The sequence below is a fragment of the Monopterus albus genome, unplaced genomic scaffold (assembly GCF_001952655.1).
Source record: "Monopterus albus unplaced genomic scaffold, M_albus_1.0 scaffold113.1, whole genome shotgun sequence".
NCBI lineage: Eukaryota > Metazoa > Chordata > Actinopteri > Synbranchiformes > Synbranchidae > Monopterus > Monopterus albus.
The window spans coordinates 103,044-127,780 of record NW_018127993.1 but is presented as its reverse complement, the minus strand read 5'-3'; the positions used below and the strand labels follow the sequence as shown (position 1 = coordinate 127,780).

Genomic DNA, 24,737 nt, shown 5'->3' with positions numbered 1-24,737 from the left:
GAAAAAAACGTTAGAGGAAAGGAAGGAGGGAAGGAAACAAAGAGGAAGGGAGATAAAAGTGGAGGAGGAGAGGAGGAGGAAGGTGGATAAGGAGGCTTAAAAAAAGAAATTAGAAGTTTGCAGATCATTAAAGAAGTGCGAGGGAAGGTGTAAAGGGAGACAGAGATGAGACTCGGTGGATAATTATAGCTTTTGAGTAAGCAATATTAAGTGGAGGTGACAGAGGAGGACAAAGCAAGACAAGATGGCTGATGCTGTCTAAGCACAGCTCGCACTTCCTTCACTTGTGTAGTGTATCATCAAGTACAAAGCAAACTCAAAGTTGACAACACCGGCCTTTTAAGGGAAGCAGCACCAGCCTCCCTCCTCACTCCTGGTTAGATCGAATGGTGTTTTAACATCGCTGTAGATTTATTTATTTCAATATCAAGTACAATTCTTTAACGCTGGCTTTTCGTCGGTCTCGTAGGTATCTTTGCCAGCCGTTCCTGACACGAAGCCTTGTTGTTGTCTTTTCAAATACCTCTTGTCACACAGCTGACAAATGGCTAAGATAAGAGGACTATACCCCCGGTGCTTTTATAAATATGCTCCAAGCTATCAGACGGGTAGATGAAGCAGGGTTTTACTAATTGCAGGCTATATTCTATGTGGTTTTAAGAGCAAAGTCTTAATCTAAAGTAATCTTGTCTTAAACAATGCATCAGATTCTTTGCATGTTTTCCCTTTTGCCCCATCATGGCCACCTTAACGTCTGAGCTCCCCTGTCGTAATGTTTCATGTCACAAAGCATTAATATATCTGCGCGCCCTTTCCATAGATACATGCACACGCACGCCCATACCGCTGTGCTACGGACCGGCCTGGCCTCCCTAGGCGTCACCGTGGTTCTCCAGCAGCGTAGCTACCCGCCTACATTTCCTCAAGGAAAAGGTCACACTGGCCACATGACCTGCTATTTGAAGGGGACCAGGTGGGTATCCAAAGCAGGCCAGGCAGCAGACAATTACACCCCAGGGAGATAACATCACATTTACTGAACTCTGCTTGAGTGACATTCTGTTTCTGTTCGGGCGCTTGCTTGTAAAGATCCACTTACATGTTTATGGTCAGGAGGAACTAGAAGGAACAGATGTCTGACAAGGTTCAAACTTCCATGCTAGACTGTTGTACTACAAACTATGCAAGCAGTAAAATGGAGGACAGCTTCATCCTGCAAAGGAAACAATAAAAGTGTAGATACTCTGTGTTCACCCGTTAAAGAAAATCAGGGGTCATTTGACGGTGGGTGTCGAGGGTGGGCAGGTCGACTTGAAAAAACCCTAAGTGGCTACAGGGAAACTGACAGCAAAGAGGCCGAAGGTCAAGCTTGGCTGGGTGATTGGTTAGCTACGGTACATTCTCTATACTCACAACCTTTCTCTCTCTACCATCAGTCCCTTCTCTCTTCTTCACTGCGTACCCTGAACTAAGTAAATGATTATTTTCAACACTGACTGAACTTGTTTTCATTCAGTTGAATTGATTGTTTATGTGTAAAGTAAAAATTGCACATCTCAGTTTCCTGGAGCCTAAAGTAACAGCTTATTGCTTGCTCTGTCCAACCCCCAGTCTAAAAACAAAGATGTATAACAACATAAAGCAGAGAAAAGCAGCACACCCGTACACTTCAAAACCTAGAAGAGCAAATCTTTCCTTGATGAATGACTTAAATGGTTAATCAATAATTAAAATGTGGGCTGCAACTATTGATTAATCTTCTGATTATGTTCTTGAATAATTCTTTGGTCTAAAAAATAGAGAAAATGCCCAAGGTGACATCCTCACATAGCGTTTCATCTCCAAGACTTAAGCAAAAGATTTTCAATTCACTATCATATAACACAGGGGAAAAAACAACTAAACCACATTTTAGAAGGTGTAGTTAGGGAGTGGTTGACTTGTTTGGTTGAAAATGAAAATAGCTGCTCATTACTGTCTGTGAATCAGCTAACTGGCCAATCAATTAACTGACTAATGGCTTTGGTACTATAACAACTAAAATATGGATGTGACTAACTGTTGGTGAACTGGGTTTGTTCTGTCACTGCAAGCACCTTAAGAATGTGTCAGTTTTTATGACTCTACTGCCCATTCTGTCCAAATGTTCAGCTAGAAGGCTAAAATCTTCTGTTCATGTTTTAGCAAATCAAATCGACTCTGAACCCCGCTCATATCCATACAAGGTCTGGAAACCACAGCTGGCCACCTCGACCACGTCAGCGGCCGCTGAGTGTCTCAGCATGTGAAACCATCCAGAACACATGATAATTACGCTTATCAAACCACCTCACAAGATAAGATGCCGCCGACGCTGAAACCTGCATACCCTGCCTGCAACAAGACCATGTTTGGTGAGCACTGCTCCACAGAAGATCAACACTAAGCACCGTCGAGCTTTGGTGTACGCTGATGATGGCGGGTGGGGTTGAGCAATGAAGCAGGCATGAGAAGCCAAGCTCGCATCAGCACTTCACTCGTGCGAATCAATGATCCACTGACTCACATACTACACTGTGCAAGGCTGGGGGGATGCTGCTGCTGTTCAGCATGTGAGAGTCACACCGGCAAGGCTGTTAAACTTTGGCTCACACAGTTTATGGTTACTTTAGCGTTACTAAGCATTTTACACTTTAGACAAGGGGAACTTTGTGAATGATTCTGCACAGAGGACTGGGCTGGGAAAAGTGCTACAAGTTGAAAACAACATGTCAGATTAATGCAGGTTGTACTGTGCTTAAGTTGCATTTGTGACCAGAAACAATAAGCTATCAAGCTCAGAAATCAGTCATATCATGGTTTGTGTGACTATCCACACCTCCTGTATACACAGTCATGGGTGTGATTGCACCTATCCACGCCTGTTTCTATATGTGGGTGTGAATGTGTGTGCACGTATGGTACAGTCGCCCCAAAACATGCTGCTACCCTGCATACAACACACATCATTAGACCAAAGATAAAGTGGTGCTTTCCAGGCATACATTAATCCAGCTGAGTAGATTTAAGCCCCTGCCAGTCTGGACGGCTTCCAAACATTTCCACCACCATTACCTTCGTCTGGCCATTACTCTCTCTGCCTTTTACACAATGCAAGACACACGGCCTGTCTAGTCCCTCTGCTTGTGGACACCACAGCATTTCAAGCGTCTTGCAGTGGGACAGTGTCCTAGAGATCCAACAGAGTAGAGCTACCTTTTGACTCTAATTTTGGACTCTGGTTTATGCTTGTTATTTTTAAGACAAGCCAGTTACTTGCTTGATTTGTCAAACATAAAAAAATTGCAAGCAACCATTTACCAGAGCCCAAGATGGCGTCTTCAGATTGCTTATTTTGTCCGACATCCCATACATCAGCTGAAACTGTTCAGTTTAGTTTTATAGAAAACAAAGTAAATCAAAAAACTGTCACAGTTGAGAAGCTGAAATCTGTGAATTGTGGTTGTTTTTTTCCTTGAAACATGTTGTAACTTATTTAAGTGTCTCTCTACACATTTTGCTGACAAGCTAATTGATTAATTACAGCACTAAAACAAAGTGATCAAATCGAGTAATTTGTGATCTTATATTGAAAAATTAACAATTGTCTTGCAATGTCTTGTCCAATTTGAATAAAATGCCAAATCTGCCTTCCAGCTCAAGCAGAGGTGTCCTAGTGTTGAAACAATTTGCTGGTCAATCGTTCAACAGAAAACCATCATTAAATCATTTGTTAACCAAAAACATGCATTTGCTGGTTCGAACTTCTCAAATGTTTTTGCTTTATTTGCTTTTAGGAACTGAATGTTTTGGACTGGTCTGACAAAACAAATGCCTTGTTGAAGACTCTGGGAATATTTGTGAAGATTTTTTTTAGTTTAAAATGGTAAATCAGTTCACTGGAAAAAAAAAAAAGAGAATTGGTTATTCAGTAATGGCAATAATCATTAGCTACTGCCATGGAGTCAGGTAGTGTTTGTAGAGGCTATGAAATAATACTAGTGCAGTACTGTACTGTGTACATTAACAAGGTCATGAGGTGAAAGCAAAGCTCTCCATCAGGTTTCCAAGAAGTCAGCCCTTCACTTCATCTGCGTGGTGCTACAGTAACTCCCTGCATCCATAGCAGCCTCAGTGGTGGACCAAATGTGGTCTCACATCAGGCAGTTTTTGTTTGGCTCTTCGGTTACAAAGTGGTGATCTGCATACTGAGCCTTAATCGAAACACTCCAAGAGAAATATCTGATAGAATCTGATACAGCTTTCTTAGATCACTTGACTGAAGATGTGCAGAGCTCTCAAACAACAAGTCTGTTGTCTGAATAAAGATATTTCTGTGCCAAAGAAACTCACCCCATACAAAGAGCACTGCTGCGTACGTATTTACCAAGAAGGAGATATTATGGATTCGGATCATGCAGTGTTTACAGAGAAGAAGAAAAAACATTGCTACTAACCAGCAGGTTAGAGAAGAAATACATTTCCACAGAAACAAAATGATTACCTCACATTTTTTGGACAAACATCATCATTCTCGCATGTTAAGACGAAGTTAAGCCATATTTGTAGAGAGGTCGCTCTTGCTTAATGCGGTAAGTCTGGCTTACAAAGAGTTATTGCCTACATGTTGCAGCAGTTGTTTGAACTGCAACTGCTCCCTCAGCTTCAGTAAAAACTAATTCAGCCTGGCTCAGAATTCCCTTTACTACTGCTTTTCAGTGTTGTGTGAAGTCTCAGTGCATGGTACAGTAAACCAGAGGTGGCAACACTTTAAGTCTGTTGTCAGGTATCTTAACATTATTGTCAGTGTAGTCCTGGCTTCAGAGCTATGCCGGAAATACTTCAAATATCAGGTTCCAACTTGATCTTAGGTCATTCTCATAGGTTTCCGGTGTTTGTTGTAGTTTACCTTACAGTGTTTAAAGAGGAAAAGGGACATTCCTGACCATAACTTGGTTACAGTATGATGTAGGTTTAAGTGGAAGAGAGGAAATAAAGATAATATGGCAACAAATGAAGGAAAAAATAGACGTCAGGTGCACAACATTTTAGTGCAAGAATGATATAGAGGCTACTGCATTTGGGGAAACCCAATATTACGTATCATGAGCGCACCATACTGTGGGTCTAAGACGCTTCTATAAGAGTTGGAACTTTTGCAGAGTAAAAACTAGGTTACAACAAAAAAAAAATGCTACAATAGCACAAAAGGAGGCACGTTAACAACTATAGCAACATTATAAGGAGGCCATAAGTGAAAGCCTGGGGTGTGGACGACAGAAAGTCACTCCCTGAACAACAGCTTTAGGCGTGAATCGCTACTTAAAGATGTTGCGGGTCTTGGACCGAGCTGTCAAACAAACGCACTAGGCGCGACACGTACCTCCTCTTCGTGGTTGGTGAATTCACTCTGCTCGTTTTCTTTCTCGATTTTGTTGTTATTCATTCTGAGTCGGACTCTTTAGCACTTTCACTCGGACCGTCTTCTTCCTCCTTCGTCTTTTCGTCTGCGTTTTGCTCTGCTCCTCTTCTCCCGGACCCACAAATTAAAAAGGCACCCTCCGACAGACAACAGTCCGCGCACGGCCGCTGTCCTACTGTCCCGAGCTTCCCACTAGTTTGGCGACATCAATCTGGTGAGAGAGGATATTTTGTTTTAAGAGGAAGAAAGTCGGCTGTGGGTTTGGTTTCTGTGCTGTCAGATATTCCTCAGCATTCCCTGGAAAGATCTCCGGAGGCTGTTCCCAAATGAAATACAGTAAAGGCTCACCGGTGTGCGCCGCAGGGAAACTTCTCTCCTCATCTCCGTGTGAGGGAGGGAGGGATGGAGGAAGGAGGAAGGAGGGGTTTGGGGTGGGGTAAAGGGTGGCTGCACCGTCTGCTGGGCGTTAGGAGCCTCTATCAAGCGCACCAAGAAAATCAGTGCCAGTCACCTCCTAAGCAAGATGTGTTTTTTTGTTTTTGTTTTTTGTCACTATAACAGTCCTGCAATATTCTGTGTTGACTTATGCATTTATTTACTTTTCAGAGCAAGAAATACTGAGGCAGGAGTCCAAGTTCTCCTCAGTCAGCTCATCCAAGACACCAAGTGAAACATTTTTGTAAACCTAACTGTATTATTATTTGGATTTTTCATTTTTTTGTTTATGCTGTTGTTCGGTGAGAACAGTTGCTCCTTACCAGGAATACAGTTCTAGCGAGGCTGGCCTTTATTTATTCATTTCAAGTTCAGGAGTAGCTCATCATTCTGGGAAATATGTTTAGATGAGTTACAGACAGGTGAAAAAAGGAAAAACCAACATGGAGTGTAAGGTGTTGGGCCACCACACTCCACCAGAACGGCTTCACTGCACCTTAGCATTGATTCTACGAGTCTCTGAAACTCTACTGAAGGGATGAACACCATCCTTCCAAAATGTCTTAATGACTTTTTAACCTTCAGACAGACCCAGGCTCACTGTGTCCCTTCATTGTTTATGCTTAGCTAAGATAGCCAGCTACTCGCTCCATCTTAATATTTACCATAGGCCTACACATATGACAAAGGCATCAAGTAAAGAAAAAAAAAATCTATATTTCTCAAAATATTGAACTATATTTTTAAGCATATAAAGTTTTTTAAAAAACGCTGAATTCTTGCATATAGTCTGCAGTAGGTTTAGTAGAAATACAACATTTCAATCATGACCAAACCTTCAAGAAGCACCAAAGACTTGCATTTCTAATAGTGGTGACATGCACCTGTCTTCCAGGTGGGCAGCAGACAACAACATTCAGTTTGATATTAAATATAAAATACTGGGATCAGCTAATTAAATGCCCCATGTGCATATTTGTAACAGTAGAATTTAAACTCCCCTCAAGTTTCTGTAGCTTGCCAAATGATGAGATTCTGAAATGTTATATGATCATATATCTCTGTTGTTGTTATTTTGGCTTCAGGCTTTTGCTGCAATACAAACCTAATACAAGCGGTAACATGTCCCATTTATTTATTTATTTATTGTATTTTATGCTGATGGTGTCTGCGGATGGAAAGTAGCTGGCACTAAACATCTCTTTGCTTGGAATCAATACCTCATAAATGCATTTATTGCGAGATTATTACACTGCCTTTCATAAACTATTCATCTAAATTATATTTAAATTGCATTTATCTGAGCCTGGCTGATAAATGAGTTAAATTATAGCCAATACACAACAGTGTTATTTGTGCCCTGATTAGCAATAGGTCATGCAGAATACATGACTCACACTGTAGATAGTTTTGTAATTTATTGTGGACTTGTCATCCCATTCAAATTAAAGTGCATGTCTTTAATTGTTGTATATTTAACTGGCTGCTCTCTTGGGAGTAATCCAGGTATTCCTGTGTGTGTTCTCAGTTAAAGAACCACTTGTTTTCTATACTTTTACCTGGTTAATTTTTAACCAAACACTACATACCAGCAGGTTCTGTCATACATCCGGCATCACACGGTGTCTCGTTACACAACAAGGTGTACCTCTTGTCTCGGCATAATTCATCACTTGTGAAGACAAAGCAGGAGACTGATAATTATCAACCTTATTGTTTATCCAATTTCACATGGCTCTTAGCTGTTCATTTCAAGGCCCTTGAGTAGTTTTGTGGTTTCAGGCAAATAGTTCTCTGCAGACATCACTGATGCAGCCTGTTTCTGCAGGTTGTGGATGCAAAGAGGATCTGCAGACAACACCTGTAAATGGTTCCAGATTGGAATATGATAACACTAATCTACTATGAGCTCACCCAAGACTATCTGATTTATGACCTTTGGGTGGGGAAACATCCAGGCACTGGAGTTATGGAAGTGATGTCTCAACAAACAGAGTTGTACTGGCACATCTTTTGTTGTCTACAGTCTTGAAAGTAGCGATCAGGCGACGAGGCAGCCTTGAATACTCCCGCATTTCAAAACATTTATTTTGAGCAACTGCTACACTTTGTACTTTAGGACAGAAAGTTCAAGAGCTGTCACTAGCTCAATAAAAGAGACTTTCGCTGTATGGTTGCATGACATTTATCACACGGGACAGACAGTCACATATTGTGGCAGCAAGTCATTCTTGCTGAACTTGCACCTCAATAGCAGCAAAAGAAGGGAAAACAGTCGCTGTGGATCGGTCATAGAAATGCACGCTCTTTCCCCTCTTCATTCATGTCTATAACAATTACACTGCATCTGAAGCATAAGCAGTGAAGAAGGGACATGGCAGATTCTTTTATGCTGAGGAGAAGCAGTTTGGGATGAAGAGAAAAGGAGGAGGATCTTACTCTTCGAAGCAGATAAAAATGGAAATGTTCCCCTTGCTGCTCACCACCCTGAATCAAAGCTTCCTGCTGGAGTCTAGGGAGTAAGGAGGGGGAGGAGAGGGAGGAGGGAGGAGGAGAGGAGGGGAGATGTCCCAGCTGTGTTTGACAGGTCTCAGGGCTGCGCTGTGTGGTCTGATGCTCAGAGGGGGAGGGTGGCCCTCACACAAACACACACAGAGGGGGTGGAGGAGACAGAAGAGCAGCTAGGAGACAGTCTGGTCACTGTGTTTTGGGTAACATGTCAGCAAGCTTTGACATAGTCCAGACTTACATGAAGATATCTCTGTTATCTAGGGGACTGCTGCTTCAGGAAAACGCAGCCCTGTCGTATAAACCGGTGGATGTTGTCTCTGTGAGGCCCTTTCTCTCTGTGACACCGGCAGTAAAGATGTCAGAAGATAATTTAAACACTTTTTCACTCATCAGGAATTTATTTCCTCCACAGTCACACACTTAGCTAACTAAACACATTCAGGGTAACAGGCTAATCCAGCAACATTTAACCTACACACAACTTATAATGCAATACTCTCTTCAGAAGTTAAAATGGTATAATCCCTCCATGTGGGTATATTAAAATCTAATCTGTTAATTCAGCCCCCAGAAAAAAAACACGGTTTATATGGTGTCGTGTTTGTTTAATCTGTACAACAGAAGTGTAAAAACGTCTTCTTTTCACTGTGACGCTGCAGCTGATTCTCTTTCATGTACTTTGGTTTTTGTGAAGCTTAAACAAAAGCGATAGCAGCCACTTCATATGTATTGAGATTGCTGGTGATCTTCTCAGCAAAAAGCAAATAAGTATATTTCCTAAAATGTCAAACTATTACTTTAAGAACCAGGCAACAAATATGTATTAACTGTACTGCAAGAACCTCTAGTGAAACAGGACGCAAATCAGAATGCTCCATACTCTTCTGGATCACTGACTCATAGCTAAAAGGCCACCTTGATATAAACATCAAACAACAATTTGTCATGACACAATGCCGATGTATTGAGCAGCGGTGGATCCCTGAGGGAGAACCCGCACAGTTCTTGCAATTCGCTCGATCTGTAGCTGAATGACTCAGAGTGTGTTGCCTTGTCTCCTCCTCTTTGTGCACTCTGTGCAAATCAAACGCCTCATCAGTGCACACCACGGTTGCTGAAATCCTCCAAAATAACCAAAAAGAAAAGAAGAGAGGGAGAACAAGAACAAGGTTGCGATCCATCAGGAGGTCGTCTGTATAAACAAGCAGGCCTGCCTGTAGACCTGGCAGCAGCAACGCACCTCACCTCACCCTTGTGAGTGATGTGGGGTAGATGGCTCTGATTGGGCCGAATGCATTCCTTTGAATTACTGATACGTGGCATTCCTCCCTTATGCTTAGTGCAACTTTGATCTTCCTCTAAGATCACTAATTAGTAATTGCTGGTCAGACTGACCTGCTCTGACTGACTTTTTCAGTAGCTTCTTTGCCAAAAGCTCTGTTTACTCAACCTGTGTGACATAAAAATCACATTAAATAGCAACACTAGAACTTCTTTTGTCCATCTTTTGAAGTGGTGTCTGTAGGCAAACAGGTTTCTGATCTCAGAGATGCATTTTGCTGCAATAAATTCAGAGACTGATGATTGACAGCCATGCTAGCTGTTCTTTTGGGCTGTACACGTGACACATACGTGGCATTATATAATTATATTGTGTTAACTCACACAACGGCTTTTAATCTGCTGTTCTGTTTGGCCAGAACCTCACAATGTAGACAGGAACTGACCAGCCACTGTGTAGCTGCTCATACTGAAAGCACGGAACCGCTGATTGGTTTTGTCAATTGACAGTTCTCATGATGTTTAATCTAACAAGATGACTGTCTCCCCAGCAATGCTGACAAAAAGAGATAAAGGCAGCACTGCTTTCTGTAATTCTACTATGAACAGAGAGCAAGATGAAATTAAAGAATATTTTGAAGCTGAAGTTATCCAGACACGTTCTGTCTGTTCTGCAACAACGTTCAGTTTAATATCGCAGCACAGTCTCAGTCAAGACCACAGCCACACCATGTAAAATACTACTCCCATAATATAAAAATAAGGAAAATCCAGGGACCCCTGAGAATCCATCCTCTTGTGACCATGAATGTCTGCACTTAACTTCATCAAACAGTTGTTGAAATAAAAGTGATGAGCTGACCATCCAACCACCACTGCCTCCCTGAGAGCCATACTGCTAGTTTGGCTAAAACCTTGAGCCACATGCTCTATCCCAACAAACTGGAAACCTTAAATCAGTTAAGCTAAACACTACCTGTTTCTATCACAAAGACACTGTGCACAAGCTGGGCTCATGTCAGTGTACACATTGTTTCTCTCCGCTTACTGTCACTCACCACATACCCACAGGACAAAATGCAAGCCTGCGCCAGGAAATAATCCCTCAAGAACATTTGGGCTTACAAACCTAAGTGTCTTTTTGTTTGGGCTATCTTTGTTATCTGGAGCAGTAGCTGATTTCAGGTCAGGTTTCAAGAGGGCCAAAAAAATTCTAATTATTGAGGGGATGTGTCTGGCAAAAGTACTGGCTTGAGTAAAATCAAGTTAATTCCTGATGAGTTCCTGTTGTTCTTCATGTTTCCCTTGCTGGATACGCTCAGAGAAAGAGAATGCAGGGGCTTGGTGATTAAACAGGTTGTATTACTGAGTAGTGAAGTAGAGTCTGCGTGGGCGTTGTCGTCACATGCCACCGCGCGTTAAATCTGACATACCTAGACAAGGAAACCGACCTCAAACAAAAAACAAGAAAGCACCTTTCTTTGCTCTTGTATGTGGAAAAACCTGCAGCTGTGCCAAGGTAGAGAAACACAAGAAAGAGGCCGTGTCATTAGTTTGAGCTATAAGCCTGTATGGATCAGTGGGTAGAGCAGAGCGCAGAGGCCACACTAAGTATGTCTTCTAGGCTTAAATTCCCAATTGTTGACACAGCACTGAGTAATGGACTATAATGTTCCCACTGAATGCTGTACACAGGTGGCCCTAAAATGTCTTGGAGGAGATCAAAGGCAAATACATAAAGTTATATGTTCTTTTTTGTTGGGCAGTGGAACCAATAAAAAGTTAAATTAAAACCTGGCTCCCGAGGACTTTGTCTTTCCCATCACCTTTATTCTTTCTAGTCAAAAAATAGTCCCGCTTTGCTTCATACTGCAGAATGTGTGTGCAGGACTGTTATAGTGTATTGACCTTTACTTCGAGCACTTTTTAATTCCCTATTGTCAATCTTATTATGACTCATAACTTTTTTCTTTTGCCACATCTTAATTATCCTGACAGGTTTTGTCACAATTTGTACTATCATGTTATTAGTATTTATGATATTGTTTTGCAGTAAGGAAAATAACATTACCATGACAAATACTGTAGTTGTCCATGCCAGCTATGCATATATACAGCTTATATGGTGCAGCCTACTGTACTTTTTTTTTTTTTACATTCTTTTCTTGTTAAAATAAAACAGCGTGAATGCAGGAAGAGCAAGACTAAGGATTTACAGCAACGCCTGCAGCTCTGTGAGGCTGTACTTACTGTATGTAAATGCTAACGTCAGCACCAACATGCTCACAGTGGCAGAGCTAACATGCTGATGTGAAGCAGACAGACTGTTTATCATGTCCACCAACTTACAATTTAGGATGTTAGCATTTGATAATTAACTGCAACCACAAAGTGCAGCTGGTGATGGTACTGTCAGTGGTTTGGTCACATTCTATGATATTAAAACAAATTAAAGTTACAGTATGTCAATACTTTTGCTGTTGAAGCCTCCTGTGCAGAGATATTAGCTTCTAAAAGGTTCTGAGCAGGATCGATCTCTCAAGCTAATCAGAGATTTTCAATAGTTTCTGTTTGATCAATAAATTTGGATGCATTCTCATGTTTTGTAATTTCACAACACCACTTACAGTACCTGAAGAGCCGGGCAGAACGTGGCAGAGCATAATGGAGCAGGGAGAGGGAGCGCTGGGCGGAGCAGAGTGGATTGATTTGGAGTTTCATGCTAGTGCTGCCTTACGTTACATACTGTAGCGTTAGGTTAATCCTAAAAGGGGCTTGAATGAGCGTGCCAAATTTTAATAGACATTCATCCAATAGTTATTGAGATCTTTCACTCAAAACCTCAGATGTAAACATCATGGTACCACTGGAAAAAAATACCAGGGAACTGTCTAAGTCATTAGGATTCAGCCTGTAAGGAATATGGACCAATTTTCATGATAATCCTTCTAACAGCAGGTGAGAATACTTCACTCTGAGTGGCGGGGCATGCAGCTGACTGATATCACATCCACAGAGCCTTTATGGTTAAAGAAGGCATGTCATCCAGTGGCTGTGTCCCTGTTGTGATGGAATTAATTATTTCTGTGGGATTGCAATGGAGATCACTATGGCCCATAGGTCACATTTAACATTTTAAGAGGTGGAGTGAACCTGGCTGCAAAGGTTAGCTGTCAGAAAGCCTTTATCCTTCCAAACCAGCTGGTGGCCTGGCTGCAGTGGACTACGCTGGGATTTGAACTGCATGTGCTGCTGAAAACACAAACCACAACAGAGCATCAAAAAGTAAGAACTTATACTAAACCTCCTCCACACCACACACATTTTTTAAATATTTAGGTTGATAAGTTTCAAAGGGGTGGAGAAACATAAGTTGACTTGTGCTTTGCTCAGTTTTACAGCAACCAATGCTGTATTGAAAGTTAAAACTACTTCTCTCTTTGTTTATAATAAAATATTGACTCTTCAGAGAATGCTGCATACTGGAGCCAAGGCAAAATAATGACTTCAAATAATCCTATGAAAAGAAAAGCAAATACAACTGTGATGTAAAAGTCAGCTTTAACAAACAAGCAGGAGCTGGATAATTCAGTTTCACAACAGTACAGTAGGGAAGAGGTATAAATAACTGTTTCCAAATATAGATCAATATTTGAACTTCCTCTCAAATTCCTGCCATGACTTGCTATCACCACAGCCATTTTGCCTTAGTAAAACCCCTCCACAGCTTAAAGGCCACACTTGCCCTCCAAGAGGTGCTTGTCAATTGGCACATTCGTGCAGCTGTTGCCAGTATCTCTCTTTCTTGACACATTAGAATAAACTGGCACTTTGGCAACACCCCAAAATAAAAATTATGGTAGTGTGGGTAAAAAAAAGAGAGACAAAGAAAGTGAGAACAGGAAAAAGCCTAGACATGACTCCGGCTGCACTCCGCTGCTGAAATAATTAGCCCCTAGTTGATGCGGACTCCTCGTGGGACTCCACTTTGACATGTTCAAATGAGTATTGGCAGCGTACGGCACCAGCTGCGGGCCTCCTACTGGGAGCTGCTGTACTGTGCAGCAAGCGCCCTGCCCACCAAGCACTACACCCACCCTGAAGAGCTGCAGCGTTGTCCTTGAGCTTGGTTTACAGCCACAAGACAACTCTAAACAACCTTGAACCTTTAAAGTCAGTTGTTTCAGGCAGCAGTGTACCACTGACTCCAGCTCACATGCATCCATCCACCCACAGGGCACAATCCAGACACATCCTACAGTAGAAGTATAGTTACAACCACACCCATGTCAATTACAATATTCCCACTGTATTCATGGCATCAGCTTGACAACCCTTACTGGAAGGACACAAGTCTGAGAGCCCACAGACTAACACACACTTTTCAGGCATCACTTCTGCTCAGTAATTGCACTATTTAAATGATAAACTAGCATATAAGTGACCAATGCGCGTGTCATTTGTAGCACCTACTTTCAGGCCACTAACTTGTTTTATATTATTTTCAGCACAAAAGCAATTAATGCAGATATTTGTAGCTGTATTATTAATAAATAGCATTTTAACTGGATATTTTGTATCGCCTGATGAAACAAAGCCTTCAGAGCAGATAGCACAAAAAGCCGATCAACAGTGCCTCCTAGTGGTCACAATATATATAGAAACATAGACTACAGCCTGGGAACAATTAAAAACATGGCTCAGGATAACCGGTTAACATAAAAATGGCACAGTAAATTTATCCTATAAGGTCCAAAATATACTAGAAATAGTCATAACATTGATGTTAAACTGGAAAACTGGAGGAATGTTGTTTTCGCCAGTGTGTGCATTTTCAGTGTTAAAGGTCATCCATGAAACATAAGGGAGCAACATTAAAGTAGCCACAGGTGCATGTTGAGCTTCTGATGTCTGCGTGTGTGGGTGCTTTGGGTTGCAGGAGGTTTTACTCCTCTGGATCCAAGTTAGCTTCTCACAGGCGTGTCGCTTCCCTTAACCGTCTTCTTCAGGTGGTGGTAGTTGGGGAGGATCTTCATGAGAAAGTCAAGCTGCAGAGTCTGAGACCGCAAGAGAGAAATCCATCCCTGGTTACAAAAATCTGTTTACTGGGCAGACAACGAACCTGGTGACACACAGGCATACACGAGCACCGGCGGGGAACTGACCTGTGGCTTTTCACTCTGCACACGCCTGATGCAGTTCGAGCCATACACAACCGTGTTCTCCGGCACAACCTCACAGCTGTTGATGTTGCAGCAGGCGCCGATGATGCAGCCACTACTCAGGATCACATTTCTCCCAAGATCAGCTGGGATTTAATATTAGAAAAGAAATATGTATTAGAAAAACACAAAGAAAGAAAAGTTGGGCTCTGGGATGATATGAACTGATTAACTATGAGATTTTAGCCTAGTCTAATGTTGACAGTATACTTTGGTGTCTGTCCTTTCGATATCTCGAGGTGTATTAGACCTCTGTATGTAATGCTGCCAATCAATGAGCAGAACCAATTCAATTTGGAATTTGTATATTTTCTTCACAAATAATGTACCTTCATCTCTCAGGAATTTGCTGTATTAGCCAATAACAACCATCAGTGACTGGTTATTTTATCACTAAACCATTTCTCAACTGATTGTTTGTAAGAATCCGTATCATTATATGTTTTGACACTGATATATAAACTTACACATACCATGACAGAACATTTTACCCATGCTGCACACTCATAATTTACAAATACAGTATGCTAGCCACACTTACCTTTGGACTCAATCACATTTTTGTCTCCAATTTTTAAAGCTTGACAGACTGTGGTAAAATAATTAAGGACCAAAACTTATACATTTGCATATTTTTAACAGTCACTACAAACTATAGCCCGATCAAGACATTGGCTGATATTCATTTTTAATAAACATGTTATATAAACAATTATTTATATAAGGGTGATGATCAATTAAATTAAACTGTCATCAATAGATGTACTGAGCAAGACATCTTTAAGTTGAAAAATGAAGGTATCAGTGCTCTCTGGCAACACTTTCTAAATTTCCTGAAACATACACTAGTTTACATTTTGGTGTCTCACTGGAGACATTTGTTATTATCTATCAGATGGAAAAAATTCACACATATCTAAAATACTAAGCTCTACTGAAGCCTCACATATATTGTTATTTTAATTGCAAAGGATACCACATCCAACTTCAAACACATTATTGGTCCCAATTGTCATGGTCTTTGGCTCAACTCCCTCTGTGTCTGGCATTATATTCTCCGGATAACTACCGGCAAAACACACAAGATGACTGTAATAACCAAACAGGGGAATGAGTGAGAATGTAAGGACACATACCTGTTAATAATAAGTGCCTGTTCCTCTATTACATTCCCCTCTCCAATGATAATAGGCCCTGCCTCTGCTATGATCCGCGCTTTGGGGTGCACAACTGTTCTTGCACCTATAAAATGTAAAAACATATATTTGTGTACAGCGTTTAATATCTCTGCAGCTGGACAAAACAGATAAAGATGCATTTGCTGTGATTTTAAAAGCGACGGCTCACCAATAGTCACATCTCCTCTTATTTCGCTTTCAACACACACAACAGCTCCAGATGCGATTTTAGCACTAGAAGAACAAACAAAAATTATGTTAAACATTCAAATCAGCGGTGCACTGCAAACACAAAAGCGACATCACAAGCTTGACAGCTGATAACACAGGTTTGCCATTACATGTTGATCACGGGTTGTCACTAATTACAACGTCTTCATAATGACTGTGTACACGAGTGTCACCATCAGTAATTTTGCAGGATTATTTATTATAAAAACCAACGTTTCCTGATCGCCCGCACTGTCCCGAAAATGACCTCACAATATAATCGGTTATCGTCCGTCTGTCTACCTCTTCTGTGCCATTATTTGCTTGGTGGCGTCTGACATTCATGCGATGATGAATTGATGCATCGATAATTGATTATTTATCCTAGTTCAGAGACGGCGCTCAGGTTTGATTCTGTTTGCCTGGAAACATTAACTGAGACTCTGCTGCCCTCTACTGTAACTTAAGGATACTGCAATGTCGTTTACCGCCGATATACTTCATATCAACTAACCCGTCTTTAAATATCCATGTTATTAATAAGCTTATCTTATTATATTAATGAATTTGGAAACTGCAAAAAAATTTAAAACATTTTTTCTTTCTCACAACTAAAAGTCTTTTGTTAATATTTAACCTGCCTACCAAGAATTTGAATAATTATATAAAAAATGTAAATGAATAAAATTAAGATTAAGCGGGACACAATACTTTAATTTCCTTCGGCAGTTCATGATTTAGTCCTCGTTCTTTGCGATTTATCTTATATTAGAGAATTCGACTTTAATAAAAATACTGACCACTGTTATACTGCATTGATAAGCTACACATCTGTCGGCGCAGTATCCCCTCGTCTCCTGCAGGGGGCAGCAACTACCAGTGAATGGGAACATGTTCATTGGTAAAATATGCCTCTTAAATTTACTGTAGGTAAGGGGAGAATCCGTCTTAGAATATCACAGGTCAGCTGACAGGCACCTTTCTTTATGTTAAAACAAAAGTGCAAGAAATTCACTCAGTTTTCTGGATGAATATTCTAAAGGTATGGGTTTCTTCTAATAAGTAAACAGTAAATAAAAACGACTCTTTGACAGCACTGTTTGCACAGGTTAGAATAACTCGGACAGAAAACTAATCGCAGGGGATCGATTCTGTTTAGACCTGGCTCATCTCAAAAGCCCGTTGTCTGTTAAATGGGATCTGAGTCCTTTTAAGGGAGCTGCAATTCACTAGAGTAAAACCGGAAATTAAAGATTCTCCGTTATCAGATTAAAACGTCGACTGAAAACTGAACAAAAGGCAGCGCCATGCATTTGTTTTCTTTATCAAGTTGTCCTCAAAACGTCGCAACCTATTTAAATGTATGTGTTTAATTGGCTAAATAATGACCAATAACTTTCTAAACAAAACTCAGGCTGAAGAGGTTTGAGAGGTAGAAAGTTATAGGCTAAGTCCAGTACATAAGAACAATTTTGAGGTACTTGTACTTGAGCATTTCCTTTTTATTATACTTTAATATTTCTATTCCACATTTCGGAGGATAATAATATACTTTGTATTCCACTACAACAGCTGGGGTTCCTACTTGAAGCATCCAAAAACACTTGCATTCAGGTACCAGTCTCTCCTGGAGGCATGGCTTCAAGTCCCTCCTCTGACAGAAACTTTCCAAAGTTTCCCTTTGGGGATTCATATAGTATCTAGCTGGTAAAGGTGGAGCTAAAGTTAACTATCTTTTATGCTTATAATTTTAAATAGGCTACAGCTAGTTAGCTTGTGAATGTCTCACCAAAGTTATCTAATAGGTGCGAAGGAAAAAAGTCCAATATTCATCCCTAAAATGTAGTGACATCAAAGTATGAAGTAGTAGTAATACTCTAGTAAAGTATAGATAGCTCACCTCTGTACGCTGGTACAGTGACAATCCCAGGTAATTACATGAAGTAGAAACCACTGCTTACTTTTTACTGCTTTTATTTTTAAATTCTCCAGCGGAAGCACGGAGCGTCACTGTATCTGACTTGACAGTGGCTGAGTTTTGAAGGAGAGCGACTCTTCTCATCGATTCCTGGAGCGAGAAGTGCGCAGCGGACAGGAGCGCCCAGCCCGCGGTTCTTAAATACTTTAGCCTGTTTTCTTTAGTTAGTTTACTTTAAATTTATTGAATGTACTGTAAAATGTGCACATGTAAATAAATAGTCTATATATCAACTGACTGACATACTGGATAACATTTCTTTTCTGAATGGGAGCGCAGCACGTTCGGGCTGCGTGGCTAAACTTCGTGCGTATAGCTTGTTTCAACTTTGTGGAAATATGTAACTGTGCCAAATGAGACTGTAACATGGAGCAGTCGGATACTCTCGACATAGAGTCGCTGAAGGTAAGTTTACAAGCATTAAAACTGTCCATTTGATATAATTCTATCAAACAGGCACGTCTATCAGTAAATGGATAACAGGTCTTATTTTAGCAGCGAGTCTTGACCTCGGTTTACTGCACAGACGCGTGGAGACTTGGTGCAACTGTTTATGAATTATGCCATTATATACTGTGCTGAAGTTTGTCGTGAGTCCTCTGCAACAGGTGCACCCACAGCTTTCAGTTGTTCCATTAAAAATCCCACCTAATTAAAGATGCGTGTAAACTGTGTGCGCACTGTCGGTCTTGCAGTGGTTGCATTTCTCACTAGGCAGGAATATGATGATTAATAACCAGAGACCAACACTTAAACGCCTCACGAAGCCTGCCTGGAGTTCTTTACATATCTCCCTCTTGCACTGTACCTCATATTGTATGCATTCTCCGCTTCGAGAATCTCAGTAATGTGACAGCCTCTGAATATTCTCTCTGCACGCTTTCTCATTATCATTCTAGGCTAACAGGGGAAGCGGTAACCTCTGGGTACACTATATGCACCTCGTCTCCGTGCTGCAAAAAGTAACTCGATGTCGGAAGCCCACACAGCAGAGCTGCCGTTTGCCACGCATCCTCCCGCTGCACACACACAGCTGCGGGCTTGGGTCATGCTCATCAGTCAGGAAGTCAGTCCTGCTCTCACTGCCGACCCTGCACCTCCCAGCTTGTCACTTCCAGATGATTTGTCACGTTTAATGAGAGTTAAGAGCTGCTGTTTTTTCAAGGTGATTTTAAAGTGTCAGAATCCATTATCTTCTCTGATTGAAGCAGGTTTCATTAAGGATGCTTTGCGCGTTTACTTTGTCTTGTGGGACTCCCCCTGTGTGTTCAGCTGATGAATGCAAATGAAGCCTACAGAGCACTGTCCAAAATGGGCCCCTTGGCTCTCCAAGGATTTGCTTGGGATTAGCAAGGAAAGCTAGTGTACTGTAGAGAATTGTCGGTCTGTTTCCATCAGCAGTTTGTCGTCTCCTCTCCCTGCCAGAGGAATCATCACCGCTGGGGAAGGACCTGACAGCTGCAAACAGTCAAGCGGTTCTCCATGTTAACAAATGATACAAAGGTCAGAGGTGCAGCAGGTCATCGAGGTTTGTTGCACACTTTTGTGTCGTCAGGTACAAAGTAAAGCGGAAGTACGTGTAAGAGCAAAAGTAAATTCAGGGTGAAAGCCTCCAGCCAGCCTGTGGTGGTCAGCTCTGCTGGCTGTGTGCTCTGACTGAAAGGCTGCGACCTTTTGTTGCGCCGGACTTATTGGAGATCTTTGATCCCTGCTGCCGGCTTCATATTTACAGTGGAGTTACCCTTATGTTTTCAGCTGGAGGAAGTGCACTGCCATTCATCCATGAAGAAAGGGCAACCACACCTCAAAACACGAAGCCATTGATGAGCTCCGGTGCTATTGTAGCTCCACAAGAGATGACGGAGCCAGACAAATTGGATTTCACATCTAAGTGGAGCGACTATTGACAGAAGCACCCTCACCCACATACTCGACTGCCACATCAACAAAATGTGAAATGGTCATATCAGTGCACTGGGGCCGCATTTCAGAAGTATAATTGGCTTTTTCCATTGCTGATATGCATTCAGGCTACTTTCAGTCAAACTAAAAGACTCACAGCACTAAATAAACAGGTGCTTTATCACTGTGTGCATCCATTTGGCCTGCTTCTGCCTTGGAGATTGTGCAGTATTCGTTTGCAGGACTGATGAGTACAAGCTTTACAGTCATTAGTGCATCTGAAATGTTTTCTTACCTCCAGCTGAGGCAGCCCTGTGGGACTCGCGTAGCACCGCTGGGTGAGGGAGGGAAGGCTTGGCGATTTGCTGATTAACAGTATCGAGCATTATTAACGTCTCATTTTCTTTCATTAGTGGTTTCTCCACTGCTTTTTGCTTCCTCTGCAGCATGTCATTGTTTGATCAAAACAGCATGTAAAACATCACCCTCGATGCTAATTGGTGAAGATGAGGCATGCTGGCACTGGGAAGGGACTACTGGGTAATTGCTGGGTTTTGCTGGATCCAGCTGTAACATCTGTAGCCAGAGTTCTGAGGACCCTCCTCTGCCCCCTCAAAGGAAAAAGGAAAATGACACAGTCAGACCTCAGCACAAACTTAAAGGGACTGATGAAGTAAGAGAAATATAGTCGTGCAAAAGACACAAAGCCGTTGCCAGCGCAGTGCGTGATCTACAGAGAGAGTTTTAATAGCTTATTGTACCCTAGAGGAGCCAGTTACTCTGTGGGTGTTTAGTTTCTATTAGTAGAAACTCTGTGTAATCAGGTCTGTAGGTGGTGAACCATCTGTAGTTGTGTGTAGATTTCACACTCTGATACTGGTAACATTTGTCTCGAGCGTACTAGAACATATTTTCCTAATTTCACTGTAGATAAAGCTGCACTGTTGTGCCTGAATAAGCCGTTCCAGATGACAATCAGAAAAAAGGTTGGACTGTAAAAGGTGTTACCTTTGTCTCAGTGGAAAGAAACAGGGTCTTTTGACTTGGTCCAGATCTTTAAGAGGCTGTGGTGTTTGACGTCACCTGGTGCTCAGGACTAATGTGCACAATCATTTTGCACCAGACTGTGAATTTGATTTTGAGGCTCTAAAAGACAATCAAGGAGCTGGACTAAAGGCTGTCAGTCTTTTATCATCATTTACCACACAGCAGTCTCTCCTATTGACTTCTCATCACAGGTTATTTGTCTGAGTTGTGAGAAATTCAGTCAAAGAGCAGTTTTCTCCCTTTGTACCATTTCATTTGAGTCATCTTTTGAGATCTACAGAGTTAAAACTACACAATGCTCAATTAGGGATGATTGCTAAACTTAACTGTGATTCTGTGTAGAACTAAGTTTATTATATTCAGCTCTTGCTCTCAGGTTCGGAACCACTGGGCTGGATGATGTGACCCCACTTATCACGATAACTAACACAGTTTTATTTTTAATAAACCAGGGAACACCTTGCGGGTGTACAAGTCGTTACACTAATGGCTAACGTGGGATTCGTTTGTCCACGTGTCAATGTTGGATTCCACTTATAATTAGTTGGTTGGATTTCTAGTTGGAGAGGTTGTAGTTATTCAGTTCAATTATATGGAATTCTTAGAATTAGTTAAACATTCATGAGTAAATTAAGGTAAGAGATTTGTATTGCCTGACCCAGACAGCTGTATCATGGATTCTAGCTGTGTCCAAATGTCCCTGCACTGCCCTTTAATTGACCACTGCTCCTATTTTATAATTATCGGGGCTGTTTTCCTAGCTGCTATATTAAAAGTATTTATTGGAAAGTTTTTGTAATCTTATTTTTCCACTAACTCCATTGCTTTAATGATACTGCCTATAAAAAGGTCATCATCAAGCCTGTTAGCGCCAACATAAACTGATAAGTGCTGCTCAGCACAGTCTGACATGACAGGTTGTGATCAATGTTTCTTAAAAGTCAAAGTAGTTTGTCAGAGTTGCTGCAGTTGGACGTCTCAATCAGTCCGGCACATTATTTCAGGTCAGTGGCGGCCGGTGCGCTGAGATGACGGACTGACCAGCCCCTGTGCGCTCCTCTGTGTGCTCTGTGAATAACTGAGCTTTAGGCGGATTCCAGCATGGTAATGTATGCATTCAAACTCTTGCAAAGAAATCACAGGATCCTCTAGTGTTGGGAACAGTGGGTTGCCATAGAAATTATAAGGGCTAAAGTTTCCCCTAGCAACAGTGGATTGAAATAGACTGAATCTGTCCAGCAGGGCGATGGCTCTAGGCTAAAAGATTGGGTTGAAATTGGTTTTTCTCAGTGTTGTAGTTTATATAAGCTTTGAGTGAATCTTAAGTTTCAGTTAAGGATGGTAGAAGTGTCTTGAAGATGAGCATAAGGGTTCAGTTGTAGCTCTGTATTACATACAGTAGTGTTGTGCATAAAGCATCATCCTGTGTGCCAAACAGTTGTAGACACAAAAAAGTCTCTTCCTCTTCAGAGCGTGTGCCTCTGACTTCCAGTGCAACTGGCTCCTGTCACCTGCAGAGGTTTTCAGATGGGCTGTGTCAGCAGTAGAGGACAGTTTGTGGCTTGGTGAGGAAACAGCCACCTGCTCTTGTATGTGGCTGAGACCAAGGAGATGGTCATTGACTTCAGGAGGACCATGACTCACTCAAACACCATTTCCGTTCTTAGTGAGGAGGAGGTGGTGGACAGCTACACCTCGACAACAGAGGCTGTCTACAGGAAGGGACAGAGCAGGCTTGGCTCCTTGACAAAGCTCAGGTCTGGTAATGTGGGCAGCAGGACGCTACAAATCTTCTACCAGTGTAATCTTCTTAGCTGCTTTCTGCTGGGGCAGTGACAACAGCCAACTGAACACACCAGTCAGGAAGGCTGACTCTGTGTTGGGGACGTCTCTGAGTCGGTGATGTGGGTCATCAGAAACATACAGCTCTGGAGCCAGGGATACCTGCAGAGAGAGAGAAAGTTAAGGGTGTACTGTACAGTATAGTGGTGGCACATAAATACATGGGGAAGGGAATAAAGTTTTAAGCCTAATCTTAACAGTAGAGAAGTTCTCTGCTGGGATGATGAGGCACTATGAGACACAATGACTCTGTATCATGACAAAATATAGACTTGCTCATATTACACTTACCTTTACATATACAAATAGAAATATACTCATGCAACGAATACACTAGGTCTTTACCAGTGAAGCATACTTACCTTTCTTGTAAAACATCCTGTTTGAGCGCCTGTAACACCTGAATTTCCCTTTGGGGATAAATAAAGTTTGCTATCTGTGACACTGTTGACAGAACTTATATTCAGCCTGTGTGTAAACACCGCTCATAATGCACTTGTCCCTCAGCTGTGTCGCTGTTTTAAATTGGAATCACTGACATTTCTAGGCCAACGATATGGGTCATTTGTATTTGTTGCAAAGCCACAACATCCATTTGTGAGACATCTGCCACAAGTGACAAATGTGACCTAAACTGTTGGTCCAAGGAAACAGTCACTTTAAGAGTGGATTAAGTCGTGAGGCTCTGGGGACTTTTGTTAGATGTCATGTTTGTGGTGCAGTCGCTGGTGGGAATGATCGGGAATGTTTTCTCTGTAAAATGCCAGACAATAGTAAGAAAGACCTCTTGATTTACTATAACGTAAGGTGAGGCCACAAAATAAAGCTTTGTTAAATGTCTGAAGATGCAGGTGTTTCTGTGAATTCCTGGACAGCCTGAAGGACACACTGCTACACAATCAGCTTCTGAGTTTTAACCACTAAAGCTCATCACTTGCTTGCTCTTGCAAGAGATCAGGTTTTTGTGAAAATAATAAATGCTATGCCAGGTTGTAAACATTCTGCTGTCACTGGCGCTTTGCTTTATTCATTGCCTGTGCAAGAGATAATGATGGCAGGCCGCGCGAATTCATCCCATCACCAGCCGAGCAGACCGGTTCAGAGCTCAGACAACCTCATACTCTGTGACGGGGAGTTTCACACTGTTAGCCCGCAGTCACGACCGGCTGGAGAACAGCAACCCCTCGCCCTCGCCTGGATGACTGCACTTGACAGACATCGTCCTCTCTGATCTCAGATCAGAGCTCACATGTAGCAGCTACTCCGCTGGCGGGCACTTAGTGACTCTGCCAGATGAGAGAACATTTACTGGCATCTCCATAATCCAGCTCCTGTTTTCATCAGAAAAGCATTCTTTCATAATGTGAAATTCCATTTGGGAGGACTGTGCTTTAGAGACATCCTTTACTTCAGTGATGGACTGACTGCCTGCAGTAGCCTTCTCCATCATTTCACATTTCCCGCTGGACATATAGGTCCATAAAGCCTTCTTAGTGTGCATGGCATGTGAAATATTTTCCTGTCAAAGGTTGACGGGCAGTAACATTTTAGAGATCTCAGGCTGAGGGGAGCAGCGAACAGGACGGCTGCAGGAAGCTGTCACTCACAGGGGCTTTTCCTTTTAAGCACTGGGATCCAGTTTGACAAAATGTCAACAAGTAATTAGCACTGAAAGCAACACAGTGACGTGT

At 41.8% G+C, this 24,737-nt stretch overlaps 3 protein-coding genes across 8 annotated transcripts in view; 1 reads left to right on the top strand and 2 right to left on the bottom strand.

The window, feature by feature from the left end:
• LOC109966531 (RNA binding protein, mRNA processing factor) overlaps positions 1-5,898 on the bottom strand; it is a 32,000-nt gene extending 26,102 nt beyond the window's left edge. For 2 of the 3 annotated variants that reach the window (XM_020611421.1, XM_020611423.1), the window contains exon 1: positions 5,402-5,782. In XM_020611421.1, coding sequence (XP_020467077.1) covers positions 5,402-5,464 — 63 coding nt within the window. In that variant the 5' untranslated portion in view covers positions 5,465-5,782. The other variant, XM_020611422.1, reaches the window with a different exon arrangement.
• Positions 5,899-14,198: 8,300 nt separating this feature from the next.
• Positions 14,199-16,707, bottom strand: LOC109966527 (dynactin subunit 6-like). Of its 2 annotated transcripts, none has more exons than XM_020611416.1 (7): positions 16,546-16,707; positions 16,237-16,301; positions 16,026-16,131; positions 15,866-15,954; positions 15,431-15,478; positions 14,833-14,975; positions 14,199-14,724 (listed from the first exon to the last, which is right to left on the bottom strand). In XM_020611416.1, exons 1-7 carry the CDS (start codon positions 16,620-16,622, stop codon positions 14,632-14,634), a joined length of 621 nt encoding a protein of 206 aa, XP_020467072.1. In that variant the 5' UTR covers positions 16,623-16,707; the 3' UTR covers positions 14,199-14,631. The 2 variants fall into 2 exon arrangements, with proteins under 2 accessions (XP_020467072.1, XP_020467073.1); XM_020611417.1 differs by having other exon boundaries at positions 16,581-16,699.
• A 1,653-nt stretch (positions 16,708-18,360) lies between these two features.
• LOC109966526 (zeta-sarcoglycan-like) overlaps positions 18,361-24,737 on the top strand; it is a 31,281-nt gene continuing 24,904 nt past the window's right edge. For all 3 annotated transcript variants that reach the window (XR_002275784.1, XM_020611415.1, XM_020611414.1), the window contains exon 1: positions 18,361-18,660. Coding sequence is in view for 2 of the 3 variants with exons in the window: in XM_020611415.1 (XP_020467071.1) it covers positions 18,622-18,660 (39 nt within the window). In the remaining variant the exon portion in view is untranslated. The remainder of the gene's footprint in view (positions 18,661-24,737) is intronic.

Coding starts and splice junctions, on each gene's coding strand:
- LOC109966527 (XM_020611416.1), bottom strand. CDS start 16,622: ATGAATGTCAGACGCCACCAAGCAAATAATGGCACAGAAGAGGTAGAC. Junction 16,132..16,236: donor AAGAGGAGATGTGACTATTG/GTGAGCCGTCGC, acceptor TACATTTTATAG/GTGCAAGAACAGTTGTGCAC. Junction 14,976..15,430: donor AAATGTGATTGAGTCCAAAG/GTAAGTGTGGCT, acceptor ATTAAATCCCAG/CTGATCTTGGGAGAAATGTG.